Below are 22,168 nucleotides of genomic sequence, written 5' to 3'. Positions count from 1 at the left end.
TTCACTGGCTGTGCAGGCAAGAACCAGGCTGCTGTTTGAGGTGCAGGTCATCAGTGTCACGGTACCCCTACTGCACTATAGCCTCTTGGGCCTCATGAGGAAGTGTCAGAGTGATGTGACAGGTAGAAGACTTATAAAAGAAAGGCCTCATAAAATCAGGCCTGCTCCATTAAATTAATAGCTAGCCTGTCATCTCTTTTAAGTGTAGTGAAGCAATTTGCAAGTTGCCATGTGAAAACAATCTTGGTATGAAAGGTTTGTTAATACAACAACCTGTTCTTGGGTTGAAAAATAAGTGCATCTGTGTAAACAATAAGATCTGTGCCATGAGAACCCATAAAGGAAAAATGTAAACAACCTGAATCTTAGCTCGTACACACAAATCATCTTCTGACCAGAAAATGAAGTAGTAAGAAAACTACCAGCCGATAGGTGTTGCACACGAGGTGTGTGAAAACTGTATAAAATAAGTGATGGGAATAAAGAATTGGCTTTTCCCGCATGAAGAAAATGGAATCTCGGCTAACTTATTACAATATCTGACCCGACGCGATCGAGGGAGGCGACAGCCGAGCCTGCCGCGGAAAAGGAGGCGGGCCCAGCAGAGACGGGACTCGAGAGCCGGAATACACCAAGTCGGGAACGAGCAGCCTGCAGCGAGGCGAGATTCAAGCAGCGAATACACGAAGCAGCGAAAGGCTCCGGCTACAGCGGACGGCACGAAATACGCAAAGACAAGAACAGGCCGGAGGAGCGGGACCCGAGCGGGAGCGCACAGACACAAACACAGACACAAACACAGAAACAAACAGAGCTCCCGGGAAGGCACCGCCTAGGGGGGAGTGAACATGGACCGAAAAATGCCTTGCGCCCACTGAGACCGAGGGGGGGGGGCGCGGGGAGGCAGCGGAGGATCCGCGGAGCGCACCCGGGGCCGCGGGGTAACGCAGAGTGTGAGTTTAAAAAAGGGGTAAAATACGGGAAATCTTAGAGCACGAATGTCAGCTGACGAAAAAGCGATAATACGTGTGTGGGCACTTAAATTGCCAAAACGGAATAAAACAGGATAAAAGGAAACTGCGAACTTTTTTTGCTATGGTGTAGAAAACAACGTGAGAGCAGATGTACAAAATGCCTTTTCTATCGAAAGGTGGGACGAGTTGGGGCAGTTTTTGTGGGCAGCGGCCTTAGGGGAAGATGTTGTAGCCACAAAATCGTTACCCACATGGTAATTTATTAGAAATTCGTTTAAAAAGTTACAATCTGCTGAAGGGCCCGCAGCTGCTGCGGCAGCCGCCCCCCGCGGGCTCCAGAGACCTCTCGGTCAGTACCTCCCGTGTCTGCAGGTCCGTTTCTCTTCCCTCTAGCCACGAACGATGGAAAAGTTACCTTTTAATTCCGCTTTTCACGTTGAAAGACCATTTAAAAGGTTACATCCACTGTGACACTGCTCTCAGTCCAAGCCGTGTCAATCCCCCGGCCGCACAAACGCCCGCGGGCGGACTCTGTGCGTGCGCCTCAGTGAAAGGGCTCCGGCGGGGCGCAGCGTCCCGGGCGCGGGGGCCGCTCCCGCTCCCCGGGAAGCCGCGGGGGCCGCGGCGGCTCCGCTCGGGTGAGGTTTTATCCTCCACAACCCCCGAGCCCCGGCACCGCTGCGTTCGCGGCTCCATGCGGAACGCGCCAGCTCTGCAGACGGCCGGAACCGGAGCGCATTTCCCGCTCCCGGCTCCTCCCCACAGCTGAGGGCTCCAATGCCGCTGCCCCGTTCCCTCCCGCTCCCTGCGCGGGATTTCCAACAGCCCCGGCGGCTCGGCCGGGCTCCGGGGCGGGACGTGGGAGCCACAGCGCTTTGTGCCTTTTTATGAAATAGTAGGAAAACTACCAGCCAATAAGTGTTGCACACGAGGTCTGTGAAAACTGTATAAAATAGAAGTCAAGAAAAAAATGGCTTTTCCCGCATGAAGAAAATGGAGTCTCAGCTAACTTATTACAATATCAGAGTAGGGCTTAATCCAGTCCTGGTTGGAGGAGGGTCCAAAGGCAGCATGATGGGGACTGTGGAGAGGAGGCTTTTAGCCTCCCTTACACAGATGTAGAACCACCAAACAAGGGGGACAGCCCCAACACATCATGGATTTGTTTTTAAAGGGAAAAAATGCTTTATTTTTTCCAGACATAAAGTAAGAGATACAGTCCAGTCTACTCCTGTCCTCTGCCAAGGCCACAACTTTGACTGGGCAGGGATCAGGCATAGTACTGCAGATTGGCTTTTTTCTTTGCTTGAACCTCCAGGATTCCTTCCATGTAGTCCTCGTGGGTGAGCTCTGTAGCTCCACGGCGGAGAGCAATCATCCCCTGCCCAATGAGACAGCATTTAGAGAGGGAATGTGAGCAGCACATCATCCCAAATAATTACTCCATGCTAGTTTCACATTTCCCTCCCATCAGTTCTACTCCTATGGAGGGATGCTTACCGCTTCAACACACACAGCCTTGCACTGGGCTCCATTGAAATCATCTGTGCAACGAGCCAGTTCCTCATAGTTCACATCAGGGCTGATAGGAGCAAATGGGAAAAAAAGTCTGAGAACATGTACCAAATAGAAAAAGCAACGTAGGGAGTCTCCTCAGCCCCACGGAGAGCTCCCAAGTGACTGCCAACCACTTCCCAGCCCTGAGGTACCATCGTGAGACAAAAGGAGGCCCAGAAGGCCATACCTGACATTCATTTTGCGTGAATGGATCTGCATAATTCTGGCTCTGGCCTCTTCGTTAGGCATTGGGAACTCAATCTTCCGATCTAATCGTCCAGAGCGGAGCAGAGCTGGGTCCAAGATATCAACCCGGTTGGTAGCAGCAATCACCTAAGTAGAAACAGGATCATCAGTGTGAGGCACCTGGACGACAGGCAAAGATTCACCAAGCTTCTTCCCTCCACATTGCTTTCCATCCCCTGCTAGAGCGCTCTGGACCTCAGTAGCACTCCCTGCTAGCTCCCAACCTTGACTTGTGTGTTGGGCTGGAAACCATCAAGTTGATTAAGCAGCTCCAGCATGGTCCTCTGCACCTCCCGGTCACCGGCCTTCTCACTATCAAACCTGAGGGGAAACAAGGGTAGAACTGTCAGTATGAACCTGACCACCCTGTCCCTATGTTTTTAACCACATCAAAACACAGAATGACAGCAGTCCCTGGCCCAAATTCTTCCTTGAAACTACAGTCTTACCATGACGAGGACTGCAACTAGCATAACTGTCAGCAGCATCTGAGACTTATTTAGTCCTAACAGCTGAATAGGGTTTATGTTGTCCAGACCCAAGCAGTGAATGAAAGTGAACATCTCCAGGTGCCTGCTGCAGTGATCAGAAAACAGCAGGAGACTATCAGACAGATCCCAAGTCTAACAAACTGCTCCTGAGCCCAAAGATTGTGGCAAGTGCTATCTGTGACTGTGTTCACACTCTCCTTCTGAGTAAGCCATGCTTTAAAAGGCTCTACTTACATACACAGGCAAAGGAGGCTGCTAGGCAGCTCCCAAGAACTTTACAACATGGACTACAGCTCACCTTTTAGTGCCAATGGCATCCAGTTCATCAATAAAGATGATGGAAGGAGCTTTTTCCTTTGCGAGAGCAAAAGCATCGCGTACCAGCTTCGCTCCATCGCCAATGAACATCTGCACAAGCTGAGGACCAGCCAGCTTCAGGAATGTGGCCTGGGAAGTGAAAGAGAATTAATCCTAGGCCTCATTTCACAATAGGGTCACTTCTGAGTACTATAAGAAGCCCTTCATTAAAAACAGCAAGCAAGCAAATAGACAGGAAAGTCCCACCCTTTGTAACACCAATTTGTGTGTATGACCTTCTTCCCCTAGAGGTATTCTTACTCTTTGTCAGGTACTATTCTACAGCAGCACACACTTTCGCAGGATTCCTTTTACCTTGGTCTGGGCAGCACATGCTCGAGCTAGAAGTGTCTTCCCTGTTCCTGGAGGCCCGTACATAAGGACTCCTTTGGGTGGCTGTATACCCAAATTTTCAAATTTCTCCTTATGATTCATCGGCAGGACAATGGCCTCCACAAGCTACAACAAAAGAAAAATATTAATACACAAACCCATTCTTCTCCACAGATCCAGGCTGTCTGCTTTTGAATTGAAGTTCAAAGGCTGTTGTCCCAGTCCCTCCAGAAATTATACAAAAAGTATCACCTCTTGGATTTGTTTATCCAGCCCCCCGATGTCACTGTACTGCTCTGTGGGCCTCTCATCCACCTCCATGGCTTTCACCCGTGAATCATACTCAGTAGGCAGAGTCTCCAGGATCAAGTAAGAGTCTTTGTTCACCCCCTGTAAACACAAGTCCTTTGCGTTTAACAGGTCCCTCAGAGACCACTGAATAAACATGCAATCAAAACTGATTTACTAGACCTCAAGAATGCAGGAATAACCAGCTTTGACCCTGGCATTCATCAAATCATCTCAGCTGGCAGAGTGGACAATGCCACACTCATCCTTCCACATTTTAAATGAGTGGTCCAGTTTTTTTACAATAGAAAAGATGGGGTTCAAAAAACTTATTGAGTGCTCTCTAAACTTTCAGCACATAATTGTATGTATAAAGGACACACATACAAAACTGCTTTTCTTTACTGCAAATGCAACTGAACCCATAATACCTTTCTATTAAAATTTTAATAGAGAAATGGTCTTGGGGAAATCTGGACAGATTTGTCTTCTTTGTTAAAGGCAAGACATACCCAATTTTCTGGCCACCATCATATCTAACTGTCACAATAGAATCACTCACCACCAAATCTCCAGGCTTCAACTTCTCAGCATCAACCAACCCAATAACAGGCAGGAAATATGTCTGTAAAAGAGAAATCAAATTGAGCAAAACCAGATGTACCACGAGAAGATCCTTTGCATCACTCCTCACACCTGGCTGGGCACATACGCCTTACCTGACGTGTAGAGGTCTTGATCACAGCACACTTGCCCTTTCTCTGGGAATCCAGGTCAATGTTTGCTCCATCCTCCTCCTGGTCATTTGGGTCAACATCCAGCAGCTGAAAACCAGGGTGAAAGAGTTCATGACAGTGTAGGCAGGCCAGCAGGATGACCCCAGGGTTAATACTTCTAACATACATGCATTGGAAGAAATAAAACTTTCCAGCATCCATCAGCAGTAGAATCCCGAAAGCATTAAAGCCCTCCTGTAAAAATTGATTTCTTCCTTTCCTTACAAAGCAGCATGCAATAGTGCCTAGAAAGATACTACAGAAATCAGAACAAAGTGATTCCTTCTCCCATACAGCAGCTCACATTAAGGCTTAAGCTCATTAAGTTTTAAAACAGTAGGACAAAGCAATCCCACTCTTAATAGCATACTATCAGCATTCTTTTTCCTACCATCAAAATCACTGAATTACAGAAAGAACGTGATGGAGGAACAGAGCCATGGCCTTTCAATCACTGTTTCACAAGTTTCAGAGAGCATGTGTCCAATTTCAGATGCTCCAGTTTACGCTCAGAAGGGCTGTGTCACCCTCTGATGGTTGTTAGGTACAGATGAATGGTACCCAAGCTAAGGAACAACCCAGAGAACAAGTGGGCAAGAGACTGCACTTCCAGGTCACAAATAAATCCAACAGAAAAACCTGAAAGTCCTGGCTCTGGCAGCATTGGTAGTCTGAGAATACTGCGGGTCCTGAATCCCTGATGAGTTCCCTGCCTTTCTCCCTGTCACCGTAAATTGCACACGCTTTTCATGTCACTACATAAGAGCCCACCACCCTCACCTCAATAACATTGGAGACAAGGTATGGCAGTGTTTTGTTCACTTTGATCTTCTCACTGTTCTCTTTGATCTTGTCTTTCATGGCCTGGAGCTCGTGGGTCACTCTCAGTACCTCACTCTTCATGATCTGCAAGCAGTATGCAGAAGACAGAAAAAGGAATAGTGTCACCAGACTGAGCCAAGATAAAATTAATAGATTATTCCAAAAGCAAACAGTGACAGAAATCTAAGTCTGAGGAATAAAGGGAAATGTAATACATAAAAAAACCAGAGCCAGCAAATTAGCCAAAATTTGTTAGGAATCAAGGCTACACAGTCCACTCTGGTCTCTAACTCATCAATAACCCCAAACAATTTCTTCCCAGTGTCACTTGGTAGCTTCAGCCTAATCAGTGCAACAGCTTACAGGGCTGCAATGTGACCTACATAACAATATGGCACAGATATGGCAACTGTGGTTTGGTTGTGATCTTTTAATATATACAGATACACAAGTAACTACATATACACACCTATGTTAGTTATGTTTTGGTTGGAACTAGATGATCTTTATGGTCCTTTGCAAGCCAAACCATTCTATGATTCAGCCTGGGGAAGAGAGGGCTCCAGGAAGACCTCATGGTGGCCATTCTGTATTTAAAGTGTCTTGCAAGAAACAGACTTTTTAGTGAGACCTGTTGCAACAAGACAAGGGGGTTTTAAATTTCAAGAGGGTAAATTTACACTAGATGTCAGTTTTTTTTATGGTAAGGATAGTAAAACACTGCAACAGGTTGCCCAGAACCATGGTGGATGCCCCATTCCTGGAAACATTCAAGACCAGGTTGGCTAGGGCTCTGAGCAACCTGGTCTAGTTAAAGACATCCCTACTCACTGCAGGAGTTGGCCTTTAAAGGTCCCTTCCAACCCAAACTATTCTATGATCCTACTAACTGTAAGGAAAAACCTCTAAGAAAGGAGTTCTGTACTCCCCCTCCACCAGTGAGCACATTTACAGCCAACACTAACATGCCCATGCAGGTGTCGGCGACGCTGTCTGGCTGGCACCGCCAGGCCTGTCCCTCCCTCTCCTGCTAGGCACACAGTGTGCAAACACACTCTGGGATCCTGCTGAAGTGACTGGAGCACCAGGAGAGCTCCAGAGAACTGCTCACACCTGAACTGGTGCGTGTGATTCTGCTCAAGGGGGAAATCTGCTCTTCACTAAGAGACAATACTCGAGTCTTTATGCCCAAGCATTATACTGGGCTGTAATACATTCCCAGGACAGGACTGTTACAGGAGCCAATACAGAATCTGTTAAATAAAAATGCAAAAAACTTAATAAATTTAACAGAATAGCCTAGAAATGATTCAAGGAAAACTGCCTGAAGGGAGGGTTCTGACATACATTTTGCAATTATAATGCTCTTACTCTAAAATGAAGAAGGCTACTTCTACTCCTTACTGTAGTCTGCAGTTTAAAAATAAGACACACGTTTACCTTTACAATCTTTAAAGAATAATAAAATAAATAGACTTAGTAAGTCAGAATTACTTGTGGAGCCTGAAGCAATATAGGATGAAGTTACTCTGTAGAATTTATGAAATACTTTATTTCAATACTGCTAGCACTGGGCAGCAAACACTCTAAATTTGTAAGTGCTCTTTTATGCCAAACGTGTCTATCTCCAGAGAGGTCTGTCTACTTAACATCTCCATGAATTAACAAGCAAGAGGATGGAATGTTTTCTCATCATGCTTGCAGATGACACCAAATTGGGGGGAGAAAGTCTCTGTGTTCAAAGGCAGAGCTGCACACAGAAACCTTATAAAATACGAGGACACATGCAAAGCCCCGCAGCAGGGAGGCAAATGCACCTTGCAGTGACACATGCTGGTGACTGTCTGGCCGAGCAATGGACCTGGGGGTCTCCATAAGACAATAAACTGAGCAGGAGCCAGCAATGTGCCCTGACAGCAAGGGTGGCAAGCAGCATCCTGAGCTGTACTGTCAGGACTGCAGGCAGTAGATGGAGAGAAGTGTTCAGTCCCCTTTATTCAATACTTTTAGATCCGACCTAAAGCACTCAGTCCAGTTTTGGTGTCCCCCCATACAAGCAAAGACACTGAAAAGCTGGACTGAGTTTGGTATAGGGTCACAAAGATGGCCGGGAGCTGGAGCATGGGCCATGTGAGAAACAGCTGAGGGAGCTGGGTTTGCTCAGCTGGAGAACAGAACTGCTTGGGAAGGAGATATCAGAGAGACTGAACCAGACACTTCACGGGAGTACACAAAGAGCAGATGAAGTAAGACTGAAACAGGTGCGGCTCACACTGTATGCAAAGCAAATCTCTATCCTCATGAGGTCTGTCAAGCAGCAGCACTGAACACTCTGTGAAGCGGTGCAATATCTGTCTTTAAAGGCTTTCAAGACACAATCGGATAAAACCCTAAGCAGCCACCTGACCCTGCTTTGAGGAGTTTGGCCTGGAGGTCTGCTCAAGTCCCTTCCAACCTGAATTACCCAAGGATTGTACCTGACTCAGGCCACAGAACAGCTTTCCCCCTCCCCTGCGCCTACGAGGCAGGGAGGGCCTGTGTAACTTTAGCTGAAGTCTCCATGGCTGCGGCGAACCACCGCCCGCTCAGCCTCCTCGGGTCCGTGCTCTTCAGTGTCTCTTCCCTACCTTCGCGGTTCAGTATTCCTCAATCTGCCCTCCTCGAGTCAATTAACCGTGTTTAATTCTTTGCTGTCCCCGGGCTGTGCTAGCCCGCCCGCCCCGAACAACAGCAGCACAGAGCTCCCGGGAGGGCGGCCCGGCCCGGCTCCGCTCCCGGCCCGGCTCCGCTCCCGGCCCGGCTCCGCTCCCGGCCCGGCTCGGCCCCCGCCGCTACCTTGATCTCGCTGTCGAGGAGGCGGGTGCGCTGCACGATCTCCTCCGTGGACATCTTCAGCACCTCCTCGCCGACGCCGTCCTGCGGGGGCACAACGGCAGCGTCACCCTCGGCCCGGCCCGCGGCTCGCCCCGGCCCCGCCGCCCCCGGCCCGGCCCCTCACCTCCGACTCATCCCACACGGACGCCATCTTTCCGCCGGCCCGCGGGCGCGCACGGCGCGGCGGGTTCGGCGCGGCAGATTCCGCACTGCGGATTCCCGGCGGCGCAGGCCGGGGGCAGCGCCGCGGGCGGGACGGGCGGGACGGGCGGCCCGGGGGTTCCGCGCACCCTCCCCTGCCCCGGTGCTGCTGCCCCCGCCCCGATCGCGACCCCGCCGCCCGCGGCCGTGCCGAATCTGCCGGCGGGTCACGTGCGGCTGCCGAAGCTGCTGAGCCATGGCGGCGCCGCCACGGCGGGGCGGGCCCGGCGCAGGCAGACGGGGCGGTCTCCCGGAGAAAGCCTTTATTACAGCCAGTGCCCGTACACAGCAGCCAGGGGGAGGGAGGGGGCCGGGCCGCGGGGCGGGGCGGGGCGGGGCCGGCCCCGCGCAGGGGAGGCAGGGGTCCCCCGCCAGGCACAGCCCGAGGGGGCCCGGAGCGGCTCCGGCGGGCTCAGACGTAGCCGGGCTTCACCGACAAGCGGCGGCAGTTGGGGCAGCCGCCGGTCCCGTTGGTCTGGAGGCACCTGCAACGGGAGGAGGTCGGGTCGGGGGGGCTCTGCCGCGGCCGGAGGCTCCCCCACCGCCGTACACCACAAAGCTGCTCCCCTGGGCCCGCCCGCCACCGCCAGAGACTGGATCTCTTTCCCATCCCTTCCGGGATCGGCAGATTCCTCTACAAGTTTGTTCCTGTACTGCTGGAGACAAGTCCACAGAGCTCATCGGGCGTCTCTCACTGCCCAGTAGTTTGATCCTAATTCTGGTGTCAGTGTGAGACTTTGCTACTAAATTCTTGGTTTTCAGATCAATGTGTTTTGTAACACTCGTGTGTCTTCTACAATAAAATGATGATATAGCTAACTTTCATGGCGGTAGCATGATAACAGGCTGAATGGCTTCTTCACCTCAGTGTGCCGCTAGCCAAAGGAGAAAGTGAGGGGGTTTGGGAAAAATCCTAACTGCTGCTGAGAGCAAAGAACTGATTCCCCAGGGAGGCTCAAATAAGAAGAATCTATGAACTGCGCTGACCACCTACAAAGCAAGGACATCAGTGAATAATCATTTAGAGGACAGGTGGGATGTGATGGATATGATGGCTAAATCTCACCCTCTAAGGCTGTGAGACTCTTTGCACTGCAATGGGACCCTGCAAGGCAGGATCAAGACAAAGGTAAGCAGGTAATCCAGTCAAAGGGGAACAGCAGGGATAGGACAACTACGGGCATAAGCAGTTCTTTCCTATGACTAATGCCATGACAATACTATTTAGTACTGCCAGCTAATTACTTCAAGTGAAAGAAGTGGGAGCAAGGTAGTGCCTGGAGCTGGTTGTTCTTCTCCCCGATGGACTCTCCACACATGCCACAGTAGAGCTCCATCTCCTCCACACATTCATGGAACTTCACTACGTGGTCACGCAATTCTCGCTGCTGCTCCTTTGTGCGATAGATCCTTTCACACAGGCAGTGGAGCTTCAGCAGGCTGAGCTGCATGTGCAGGACAGAAACACAAGACAAGTGAACAACAGGGTGAACACAGACCAGAAACAGGAGTGGGAGTGCCACAGCCCCGTCAGCAGGTTTCAACGCTTGCTCCCATTAACCCTTCTTCTTTGTGTCACAAAAGGCAACGCCAGGTTTGAGACACTTGGCAGCTCTTCCACTCATGGTTTCCCTGAGCTACCCTTTGCCTCCACCTAGCACACAGTTCAGCAGCTGCTCAGGGCAAAAATGTTTTTCGGGAAGAGACCTCTCATTTTCTGCCTGTTTTACACCCCATTTTCACTGCTTCCCATTCCCCTTTGCGTATCCCATTGTGACTCCTCATTCACTGTTCAGATTTGCCCACTGATGAATATCTGTGCAACTGCCCACAGCCAAACACTTCATGGCAAAGCAAATCCCAAGCACTCACTGGTTAATAGGAAAGCTAATGAGCAACACAAGCCTGGATACTTCAGTGTTTGCCATCTGATATTGCCTGATACAAGACTATGAAGAGTGCTGAAAAGAAGCTGTATGATCCTACCTTGTTCCCTAGTCCCTCTGCCAGCTCCTGTGCCTTTTCAATGCTTTCCAGAGCCTGTGAATTGAGAGCACTGGTCATTAGTTCTCAGTCAAATATATTAAAAACCAGCTTGTATGAATGCCCTATGAGAATTATTTTAAAAATAGGTGAAGAAGTACAGAGTAAAATTTGGATAAACAAACATCCCTGCAACCCTGGAGAATCAAGAAAGCTTTTTTGGGAGGGCAGATTTCCTTCCCCTCCCAAAAGTTCATCCATGAGAAAAGGTTGGTTTCTGACAGGCCACAAGTAATGCAAGAGCTACATTTCTGTTGCAGACACTCAATGTCAGTGTTAGCAGAGGCTGGTCCCTAAGCAGAGAGAATACAGACTTATTTAAACTCAGTCCCACATGCTCATTTGGGGCTGGGATGGAGCACAAGCAAAGCAAGCTTTGTCCCCATCCTACCTTGCAGGCTCAATCATTGTTGGGCAACTCTACTTTCACTTGTACCAGAGGCGAGGAAAGGGATCACCAGCATCATACACCACACTCATCCATTTTCCCCTGCTGTTCATATATCCACTTTGCCTTACTTACACGTGGTGTGATGTAGGAGTGTTCTGCTACCCATTTTTTAAATCTGAAGGAAATATTTAGCATAGCAGCTGTCATACCAAATGTCTCCCTGCTTTCCCCTAGATGTCACAGTGTTCCTTCCTGTTCTGATAATTAGTCTCTCTTTTCCAGAACTACTGAGATCTGCTTCCTATTTGTCCAAGGGGAAGAAGAGGTCTCCCTTGTGATGCATGTTGTAAAATTTCTACCCTATAATTTGGCATTACTGCTACTGTAGGAGGAGAGGACCAGATGAGATGCAGAAATGCACTGTGAATGCAGAGGAGAATGGCATTAGACTTGTGGTGGCAGCACCAGCCTAGGGTAAGGAAATGGTAGGAGAGGGAAGCAGGAACAAAAGGCCAGTAGGGAGAATGTAACTGAGAACTGTGCATAGGAAGACTGAGTGTGTACTGGAAACTCCTGAAATTAATGACTGTGACTAAGAATCAAAGTGAAATGTGTGGGGTAGGGCAAAAGATGTTGACAAGTCTAGGGGACAGTTTGTCTTGGACTGCACAATAATGAGGGCAAGCAAGCTGTGAGCAGCCTGGGAGGATCTGGAATAGCATTGATTACCTTACACACAAATGAAATGGACTGACTAGCCAAAGAGACTGGGAAGCTGGAGGAAGCTTGGACAAAAACAGGGAATCTCCAAGTGTAAAGTTAGCAAATGACTTTATTAAGTAACTGATATAGGGATGAGTAGCATGAGAAATGGAAACTGGGCCTGTCAAGTTGAAGATCAGGCTTGGGTGAATATGCAGGGGTGTGACGTCTAAGGAGGTCACATTTGGTCAACAGACATAAGGTCCCTGACCCAGCAGGGCAGACTTCCCTCTAATACCTGGGACAGAATACAAGATTCCTCCACTTCCTTCTTCTGTGGGATTTGGTGAGATTAGGATTCTGTGCAAAGCCCTCATCATGTTCTCACAAGCGAGAGCTGCCTGATATCAGAGACTGACAGTGGCTGGAGATAAAATCAGTAAATGTAATGGTTTGATGAGTGCTCTGAATATTCTCTCCTACAGAGGCCTACCTGCTGTGTCCTGTCCCATACTTTTGACACTGAGCAAACTTTTCAAGTCCACAGTTTCTTCTTCCATTGGTGTCTCAATATGAGTGATAAAAGTCTTCACCGTATTTAGACCCAACCAGCATCTTGATGTGGCACTGTGCAGGTACTGCAGCTTGTTCAGAGCTAGTTCAGGGCTAACCTTTGAGCGTTTCATTCTGTGGCTGAATAATGTTCCTGCTGTGCAATGTGCTGCATCTAGTGCAGTCTGGACTTTAACACACGTACACACTGCCTAAGCATTTTCAAAATAAGTAACTTCACCCCCTTGTTCTATATGGACTGGTTGTCTATCCCCAAATAAATTCCTCCTCTCATCCTCTGTTTCACATCAGAGTTTATAGACCGTCAAAGTTTCTCCAGGAATTTTATGCCACATTTGCCTGCAAAGCACATGGTGGAGCTGTAGAGCTGTCTAAATATCATTAGCACATCAGTGAGCTTAGTCATATAACTAAAAAGTAGGCAGGGAAATCTATTTCAGAGCATAAGCTTTCCTTCCTCCAGTGCTGGTTTCTCAGCACAGAGCTTAAAAGTCATCAGGATTGACTAATGAGGCAATTCTGTAACTTAGCAGTCTGACTCAGAATGGATGCTCCTACGATTAGTAACAAGTTCCTTGCTGGGAGAGACCATTCAAAGAAATACAACTCCACAAGCAACAGACCCTGTTGGTAGAACCAAGGGGGTACAGGTCGCTTCTGAACTGTATCCTCACCAAAGTGCAGAACAAGACTGTGCTCTAATCTTGTCCTACAAACCTCTGTAGAAACAAGTTTGAACTGACCTTGTCCAGCTCCTTTTGAATCATCCAGCACTTAGTCACTCCCAGCAGCACCTGGATCAGGCCCAGGCGGTTTCCAATCTCTGTCATGATGCTCATGGAGGAATCATACCGAGGGAAGGCTGTCTGCAGAAGCAGGGAGGAAAACACGTTTTGCTATGAACTGCTTTTCTTGCCCTCTTGCCATTCCCTCTCTCCTTCCTGGCAGGAAAGAGCTGTACCTGCACGTCTCTGCGACTGCGGTGGATGTCTGCAAAGCAGAGCAGACACAGTGCTTGCAGCGGCCGGTCACCGTGCTGCAGGGCGATCTTCATGGACTCCTGAAAGAAAGGAGGTCTGTGGAAGAGCTTGTTCCTGCTTCAAAACAGCAAGGCTGGCACTCTGCGCTCTGGCCACTGAAAGGTCAGCTCCAAAGAAGCAGCACCAGCTTTTAAGGCAAGGAAAATCTTTTTCACATGTTCCTAACCAAGGGCCATTCATAGACTCAAATTTTGAAGTTCCCTGGGCTACAGAAACCACAGCTCTAAGACTGGAAGGCAGCAGGGAGGTCTGCAGTCCAGTGTGAATGCCAGGGTGTCTCCTGCTGCAGTCCTGTGGCAGGATCCCCCGGCAGAGCCCCCACAGCCCTGTCTCCCACCCCCCATACCTCACAGCAGTCCATGGCGTCTGCCAGGCGCCCCAGCTTGCGATAGGCCACGGCCATGTGGTACTGGCTCATGGCGCGGTACTTCAGGCTCCAGCCCTTGCCGTAATCGTTCACCAGTTCGGCAGCTTTACACGGGAAAAACAAGGCTTTCTCGTAGTCCTGGAAGGCAGGCAAGCACACAGACAGCAGTCACAGCAAAAACAAAGGGAAAAGGAGAGAAGAAAAAAGCCCAACTATTTTTTATTTACTAACACTGCAACAGCTACCGGATTTCTGTACATCTTTAAACTCATTAACATAAAGTTAATGCCATTAACTTTATTCTGCAGGAACCATTTACCCTCCTCTATAAGCAAAGGCTGAAAAACTTTCTCTGCTCTTACATCATCTCTACTTGTAACATCTACATGGAGCCTTCATTTTCTCCATACAGTGAGCTCGGATCTCCAAGAAGCTCATTGTCCATCATTGCAGGAAAGAGGAACTAAGACTCATGACCTTATCAAATTCACAATAGGTAATAAAACATTTTAATTTTTAAACATTTTTTGCATTAAAAGCATGTTAGAAATAAATCTTATTTTACAATAATTATGTAAAATTTATCTAAATATCAAAAACCATTCCCAAATAAGTTATGTGAGACTGCAGAAGTGAAAAAGTCTTCATGTTTTTTTAGTTCTCCACAAGGCACAAAGGAAACCATAACTTCTCAATTTTCCTTTCTCCCTTCTTATTTCACACCTGAAAATTATTCAGCACAGTGTTATTTTCCTTATTTTTGGTCACCACCCTTCATGTGATGAGTCTTCTATGAGTGAAGAAATCAAGACTTTGTGAGAAAAACCTATTTTTTGCTGTTTGTATCAGAAGTTAGAACTGGCAAATCACTCCCATGCTCAGTCCCTACCTGGTTTTACTGCTTGCTGGCAGTATTTGCCTACAATCATGGTAGAAACAGAGAATCCATGGGTTTTGGCTGCCAGCCATGTGTCTCTGATGTGATCTTCTTTGAAGCTATGTTTGGTCTTTTCAACACGCATATTCACAGCTGCTTCTGCTGTGCTGTATAAACATGACACTAATCCTCCCATCCTTACTGTGGAGGGGAGTATTCCATTTGGGTTTTACAAAGGGATTTTAGCTTACAACGCTCTCTCAGTGCTTCACTTCCTACAGGAAAGACCAAGGCTGAAGTTCACGTGATTTCCAATGCTTCCCTGAATCTGTGGGACAATGACCCTTCTGTCCCTCAGGTTACTGTACCTTTATCTGGGTGTAGAAGTTCCCCAGGCTGCAGCAGACTCGACATTCCAGCATCTTGTCGTCGTTGTTGTGTGCGTAGCGCAAAGCTTTCTCGAAGCACTCCAAAGCCTTCTGGAAAATGCTGAGGCCCAAGAAGGCATTGCCCATGCTGAGGCTCACCTGGCCGTTCAGCTGCAGGCTCACGGTGGTGCCCTGCATGTTCAGGCACGTCTTACAGTAGGAGATTGTTTTCTGGAATTCACAGAGTTTCTCATTGCTGCGAGCCAGGTTTAGGTAGCTCTCTGTAAGGAAATCTGGGTCTTCCAGCTCCCGTGCTGTGTCAATCTGTACCACTGCAAACTTCAAGTGGAGAAGACAGTGTTCACAAAAGTGTGTAGTTTATTTAAATACAGCTCAAGCACCCACAGAGTAGTACTGTAGAAGAGGCTCATCTCTGAGCAGGGCAAACAAGGCCATCCAGCACATGGAGGAGCATCGTATGCCCTGAGCAGTTCTCTATCTGGTGCTTTAAAAGGCCTGTGAAGAAACCTCTCCCTCTCTTCACATAGTCTCTGGGCAGAGAAGGTGAACTAGGCTGGCAGTGAGGGGAAAACAGCTGTTAAATGGACCTAAAGAGAAGCTGGTAAAGCAGGAAACATCTGACACAATGCAGTTCTGTTTCTTTCACTCAGTGTAATGTATCCCACTTTCTCTGGAATTCCTAAGCTGAAAGTATTCTATTAATAGAAGGAAGTATGCTACTTCTTTAATGAATTTTTTACTAATAAATTACAGTCTTGATCCTGACAGTTTTAGTTCTATAACCTCCAGAATTTGTCACATACTGTTCTCTTAAATGAAGTCTCTTTCAGACTGCAAACTCTTCTAAGCAGTAACTCATGTTTTGTGATGAAGCAAGCACACTGCTGGCTTGAATTAGTATCAGTAGCAAAAGTAAATAGTTAGCAATTTTCATTAGACATTATCAGTTAGGATTATGGATGGAAAATTCCAAGGGAATCAATGACTTCCTTTTTGTATAGTGGCTACTCATAATAATTTAGGCTACTAGAACATTTTACATTCTTTGGAAACAAACAAACAAACAAACCAACAAACCCAAATGAAACCTCCAAACATCAGCAACCATAAATTGTGTATGTTTGGTTTGTAATTATCTTCTCAGTTTGCATTACAGTTTAGGAAAGCTGCTGTGTGGACTCAGTGATGTGTACTAGCTCATGCTTCCCCACATTCCCTTAACTTGCACAAGTTCTTCAATATTTCCCGATTGCCACAGCCTCTTTTCTTGGTGCAAAGTAATTCTTTCCTCTCCAAAAGATGCTGAGCATCACAACCCTTCTTAAATCACTTTTTATTTCATGCCTTTAATTCTGACCCTTTTTCTCCTGCTATTTCCTCTCTCAATGGCTTATTGCTGAAGTTCTCCTTTCTCTATCCTTTGACCAGTTGCTGTGTAAAATCTTTAGTTTGACTGAAGCCATTTTTTCTTCCTAATACTGTGAAAAACTACAATTCACCTACTCTGACCCCACTTTCTGTTCTCAGGTAAGGATTTATGGTTGAGTATACTAAGCTCATTCCTTTGCCTTTTTTTTTTTCCCATGAAGTCTTCAGTATTTCCTTCAAGTAGCTACATCTCATTCTTTCTTTTCTTCCCCAATCAGTCTGTTGTTTTTGCCAGCATTTAATTTCACACCACTTAACAGAATTGTTTGTCTTAAAATGTTTTCCAAGTGTATTAATACCTCTCCTTTCTTCTTCATCCTAAGTGTTTGGTTTCAATACAGGGCTTTGACATGTGCATGGGTTTACCTGTAAGATGTTCCCCTCTGCAATTCCAAACAGAGCTACTAAAAACTTTTCACTGAGATTTAGACACCCCTTTCATGTTTTGTTCTAAATGCTGAATGATAACCAGTCTAGTAAGAGGCAACCCAAAACACTGGGGCAAGAATATCAAAGCCCTTTAGTAAGACCCTATTTCAGGCTGGGATAGTTTCTTAACACTATTACAACACTCTCTTGCCTTGTCTTACAGACTCTTGAGTCACCCTCCCAAATGCTGCCTGCTGCTCTCTGTACATCCTCTTACTTCTCAGATCCACACACCAACTTCTTTTTGTTCATTTAATTAAACTGTTTATCCTCATGCACTTGAATGTAACTTCAGCTGCCTTTTACCATTCTTCCATCAAGCCCCACATCCTTCCTTCTTTTTTCTACATTCTCCTGACAACTGGAAGCTGCTCTCTGATCTCAACTGTGAGACATCTGGGATGTTTCAATTACCTCACCAAAACAGCATCTTCTTTTCCCTCTTAATCAGGCCCCTGGCAAACAAATAATTGTAATTAAAAAACCCCAATATAAGATCTATATTAGATATCAGCCAGAAGCTGAACAAGATAACAGACATGTCTCCACAAGATCGATGTTTATTCAGAATCCACTTGGATTTCTCCTTTTATGCTGACATACATGCTGTAAACAGCTTGTAGTGGACAAAGGCCTTGTTCTCATACCTTTTCCTGAAGCCTAACATGGTGTGCCTGCATGTGGGAAATAATCAAGAAAGGTTCCCACGACTAACTGGAGAACTTAAATAACGCAGGAATCTTGAGGAACCAGACCCAGTGTAAAATCCTACTCTGTGTATCCTGTGAGCTGGAGCTCCTGGTGAGCACAGCAATTCCAGCAGCCCAGAACACGCACTCCACTGCTGGTATTTCTGGTACACACAAAATACCCCCCACTGCAGGTTCTGATCTCCGGCCACGCTCCATCGTGGGTGCGACACAATGGCATGCATTCATCTCCAGTTCGCCTTACCTTCAGCATGTCTTTGTACCTGCCCATCTCTGCATGAGCAGTGATGAGGCAACCCAACACCCGAAACCTGCCAGCAGGATCCGCAGACTTCTCCAAAACCCTCATCCAGACTCGCAGGGCCTTTTCGGTCTGATTAGACTGGTAAAGATGGAGTCCTTTCTCTATCTGTTGCTTTGTCTGGTCCTGACCCATCTCCCATGGATTAAAAAGCCTCATACACTAACCTCTAAGGAGAGCAAAAAGGACGTGCTTACAAGAGAACACAACGGAAAATGCCCCGCTGGAAGAGGGCGGGTTGTGTGCTCAGAAGGCCCAGAGCCGTAAAAGCCCAGCCATGTCAGGGGGCTGGAGCTGTGCTAGGCAATGGCAGGAAGTGGTTGCTCAGCACTGGAGGCAAAATCCCAAATCCACTAGGCAAACATCTTGCTTGCTAGGGCTCCATCAGTGCATTCGTCTGTCCAATCCCGTAAACAAAAAGGAAAAGCACGACAGGGAGAGAAAGAGAAAAATCTCAAGCCGCAGGAGTGAAACTCAATCTGAACAGCCAGTGCTGGTCTCCTCCCCATTGGCTGCAGCTGCTCCTGCCAGTCCAGCTCACGTGGCTCCCAGGAATTCTAGCCAGGCTGCCCAGCTCCCAAGGTCATGGTGCCAACTGCCCACCCTGCCCGCCGGTATGCAGCTTATAAATACCCCAGGAGAGACAATTGGCTGCAGTCACAGCCTCAGGATGCCTTGGCTGTCTCTTTCCTCTCTGACCATCCCCTTAGACAAACACTGCTGGTGGTGGGTTAGCTTGGGAGGAAGAAGACTCAGGTGGAATAGTAGCTTCAGGAAAAAAATATGCCTTAAAAGTCAGGTGTGAACAAGGCAACTTCAGTGTGTACAGAGGTGCAGTGTTACACTTGCAACAATGTACTTGATACTTTGCTAGGCACAAAATTCAGCCTCCCTTTTGAGGACCTCTGCTGGCATCATGGAGTGTTTTTGTGGACGTAGGTCAGCTCTGACACAAATTTGCTGCAAATGCACCTCTGACTTCCTAATTTTAGGGACAAGGAGCTAACCATCCTGAAAACCTTTGTTCTTGACTGAACGTTGCTCCCTGCCCTCAGATGAGTGTGGCAGTCCTAAAGCTTCCGACAGAAGTTGTCAACAGCACTGCTCAAGTTCTGCATCCAGAACTTGACAATCTTTTATGATGAATAACAATAAAGACACAGAACAACAGATATCTGCATGTTTTGGTTACAGGAGAGAAGTGTTAGCCCCATTAAAAGACTGCTTTATGTCTCCCACCCTCCACTGAAAAAATCAGCCTGGTTCTGTAGGAGTCACATTTAATACTCTCACCAATGTGCTGCAGCCTTGGTGGTCTAGAGATCTGTTCAGTCCTTCTCAAGAAGATACACCAAACCTGGGGGGAGGGGGCCAGGTGGAGAATGTTACAGGGATTTCTAATGTTTTTCAGATGCACAAGTTCCAAGAACCAGTTTTGTGATCCTTTTACTGGGCAAAGAGAAGTAATTTGAAGTTTTAACAGATCTGCCTGCAAAAGCAGTCATGTCTCCAGCTGCCTCCTTGCTTCTTGGTGAATTTGGTGGCAGTTCTTCCCCAAGCAAAGGGCACCAATCATATTATCCTGGTCTGTCAACAAAAACCCAAGGGAGCCTTCCTGAGGTAATATCTTTAAGGAAAGCAGGACACAAAAAAAGGAATGACAGTCTACCTAGAGGCTTTACATCATAGCAGTCATGATCTTGAGAGATTACATCTGTCCTTTATTCAAAATTCCCTCTGAAAAATATTTCAAAAAGAAAAACACTTTAAATTGTAGAAGGGTTTTGCTACAGTAAGACTGATTCTCTTGTGGGAGCTCATATACACTATGGTATTTGCATTATTTAACTTAGCTTTGTTTTTCAGAGACACAATGTGCTAGATGACATTTCAGCATAGACTATATATAGTCTCTAACTCTGGAAGTAGAAACTAGGGAAAAACCTACAGAAGCTGAAGAAAACGAACGGTGAGGCACGGCTGGTTAATGTGCAAAAATCACTTCAGCAGCACTGTTAGAATTATTAGCTGGGTACTCCATAGATTGTAAGACTTGCATAAAAGTCTGATTCAGAATTTTAAAAATCTCTTCTCTTTGCAGTAATTCTTGTATGTCTCTCTGGATGTAGGTGGTAGAAGAAACAGATGATCAGTCCCCATGGAAAGCATTGATAATGGTGAGGCCATTCAGATTTCTAGACTTGGAGAAGTTAAGAGACCAGGAAGGCAGCCACTTTGAAAGCAGCCAGGAAAGGAGCCTGCTATGGAACAGGATCAAGCCAGGACTCAGGAAAACAAAAATTGTATCATTCTTGGCCGATCAGACTACTTTGAAAAATTAACCTTCCACAAGTGAGCTGCCTGTAACTCAAACTCATCCTGAAATTCTTCTGGACCACATCAGCAAAGCAATGCTCCCTTACCCACACAGCACAGCACAGCCAAAATGAAGAGGGTTCTTTCCAAAATCCATCTAACAGATGATCTGCCCTGCATTTTGTTAACCTCACTTTACCTCCTTGCTTTTGAGCACTGTGAAACGGTGCTTAGTTTCTTAGGAATCAATGCACAACTCTCACCTGTTGAGACAAAAGCACCTTAGTAAAATAAGGACTAAATCCATCAAGTTCAAACTGGTGATTTTCAAAAAACTGAGACCATGCTCTGATATGGAATGTACCACTCTGAGTCCAGCTGCAGCTGCCTAAATAAGGAGGGATAAAAAAATCAACACTGACTGCCTGTGCTACTTCAAGAAAAGCAATGGCATCCTTTTGTGGCTCAAGACAGATGTAAATCATACAAGATTTAGGTACAGCTTCCACAGACAATCCACAGTTTCTCCTCAGGAAGTGCAAATAAATTAGCCTCATTGGTGCTTGGCAACATCAAATTAGGGAATCTTACCTGTCATACATGCAGTGTGGCTCATCATGCACTCACCTCTTCAGAGTGACCACACTGACCTGCTTCTCCTCCTCCCACTGCACTTCAAAATGTCCCTGATCCTGGGCCGTAGGAAGAGAGCAGAATGTGGCGGGTAAAGTCAGGAAGACTGGAGTCAAAACAAATAGTGAAAGGTGGAGGTGGATGTGAGAGGAAAAAGGTTTCTCCTAAAACATTCAGCATCAGGATTTCACCTACAACTTTGTGTATTTCCTACAAATGCTGATAAATATAACAACTCATGTGAAAATGCTGATTATTTTCAGAGATAAATATACTGGCTCTTAGTTGTAGTTTGACTCTTGGGTGTAGTTTGATTGTGTATTGATTGGTGGTGGCCTTTTAAATTGAAGAAAAAGCCTTAAAAAATTAAAAAAGGCACTGTTCCAAGAGGGATCCGGTGTCAGTTCTGAAAGATGTGGCTGACAAAGCTTTGATTGTGTAAGACAAGGTGAGTGAACATTCTGCACAAGCTGGAATCTTCCATTCTGCCTAGACAACCCCTTTTTCTGATTCAATTGTTTCTCTCCATCCTTGGCCTCAAGTTGTATCTAAACTGAAATCCCTCCATGCTCTCTTCCCAACAGCTGCAAATTAACTGCAGGGATCCCAGCACAGCCTGTAACAGGTGGCTCCGTGCCTCGTGCCGCAATTGGTGCGCTCAGGGCAAGGAATGCAGCACTGAATCCTGACGCTTTGCAAGTGCTCTCAGATTTACAATCGTGTAGGAAGTGATGGGGTGAAACAGAGTATGCCAGATAACACAGGAAAAGGACACGGAGGAGAAACAGAGCTGTCCTAAAAATCCTTGCAAATCTCCAAGATGCAAGACAGCAGAAGGAAGGAATAAAATCAGGGAATTTTAGGAGCTTTCAGAAATGCAGCAAAATCATGGCCATTGTAGTACTTTTCTTCTGAGAGGCAATATTCATGTCAAACTTGTGGCAGGTTTCTAGATGAATTCTGCTTTGGCTATGCCAAACACTTTTTATTAACTTGAAATGAGCTATCATAAAAGATATCTTAGTTCCAAGAGCAAAGCAGGTAGCCTTT

At 46.8% G+C, this 22,168-nt stretch overlaps 2 protein-coding genes across 2 annotated transcripts; both read right to left on the bottom strand.

Moving 5' to 3' along the window:
• Positions 1-2,135: 2,135 nt before the first annotated feature.
• On the bottom strand, positions 2,136-9,005 carry PSMC3 (proteasome 26S subunit, ATPase 3). Its single transcript, XM_063398417.1, has 12 exons — positions 8,843-9,005; positions 8,680-8,760; positions 5,803-5,928; positions 4,966-5,070; positions 4,809-4,871; positions 4,211-4,348; positions 3,941-4,084; positions 3,567-3,715; positions 3,002-3,098; positions 2,719-2,864; positions 2,475-2,556; positions 2,136-2,355 (listed from the first exon to the last, which is right to left on the bottom strand). Exons 1-12 carry the CDS (start codon positions 8,867-8,869, stop codon positions 2,245-2,247), a joined length of 1,269 nt encoding a protein of 422 aa, XP_063254487.1. The 5' UTR covers positions 8,870-9,005; the 3' UTR covers positions 2,136-2,244.
• A 179-nt stretch (positions 9,006-9,184) lies between these two features.
• Positions 9,185-18,664, bottom strand: RAPSN (receptor associated protein of the synapse). Its single transcript, XM_063398418.1, has 8 exons — positions 18,113-18,664; positions 15,281-15,619; positions 14,015-14,173; positions 13,590-13,688; positions 13,372-13,494; positions 10,906-10,959; positions 10,165-10,364; positions 9,185-9,404 (listed from the first exon to the last, which is right to left on the bottom strand). Exons 1-8 carry the CDS (start codon positions 18,326-18,328, stop codon positions 9,332-9,334), a joined length of 1,263 nt encoding a protein of 420 aa, XP_063254488.1. The 5' UTR covers positions 18,329-18,664; the 3' UTR covers positions 9,185-9,331.
• Positions 18,665-22,168: the final 3,504 nt, after the last annotated feature.

The sequence above is a fragment of the Prinia subflava genome, chromosome 5 (assembly GCF_021018805.1).
Source record: "Prinia subflava isolate CZ2003 ecotype Zambia chromosome 5, Cam_Psub_1.2, whole genome shotgun sequence".
NCBI classification, from domain to species: domain Eukaryota; kingdom Metazoa; phylum Chordata; class Aves; order Passeriformes; family Cisticolidae; genus Prinia; species Prinia subflava.
The sequence above is the reverse complement of the archived record's forward strand: the minus strand, read 5'-3'. Positions and strand labels throughout refer to the sequence as shown.

Bases quoted from the DNA above. Each gene is read 5' to 3' on its own strand.
- PSMC3 (XM_063398417.1), bottom strand. From the start codon at position 8,869: ATGGCGTCCGTGTGGGATGAGTCGGAG. The intron at 5,071-5,802 runs GTGAGGGTGGTG...CCTGGTTTTCAG, and splicing joins TTGTCTCCAATGTTATTGAG to CTGCTGGATGTTGACCCAAA. The intron at 2,865-3,001 runs GTTGGGAGCTAG...GTTTCTACTTAG, and splicing joins AGCCCAACACACAAGTCAAG to GTGATTGCTGCTACCAACCG.
- RAPSN (XM_063398418.1), bottom strand. From the start codon at position 18,328: ATGAGGCTTTTTAATCCATGGGAGATGGGTCAGGACCAGACAAAGCAA. The intron at 15,620-18,112 runs GTAAGGCGAACT...CTCCACTTGAAG, and splicing joins GGTACAAAGACATGCTGAAG to TTTGCAGTGGTACAGATTGA. The intron at 14,174-15,280 runs GTACAGTAACCT...CCTGCCTTCCAG, and splicing joins ACTTCTACACCCAGATAAAG to GACTACGAGAAAGCCTTGTT.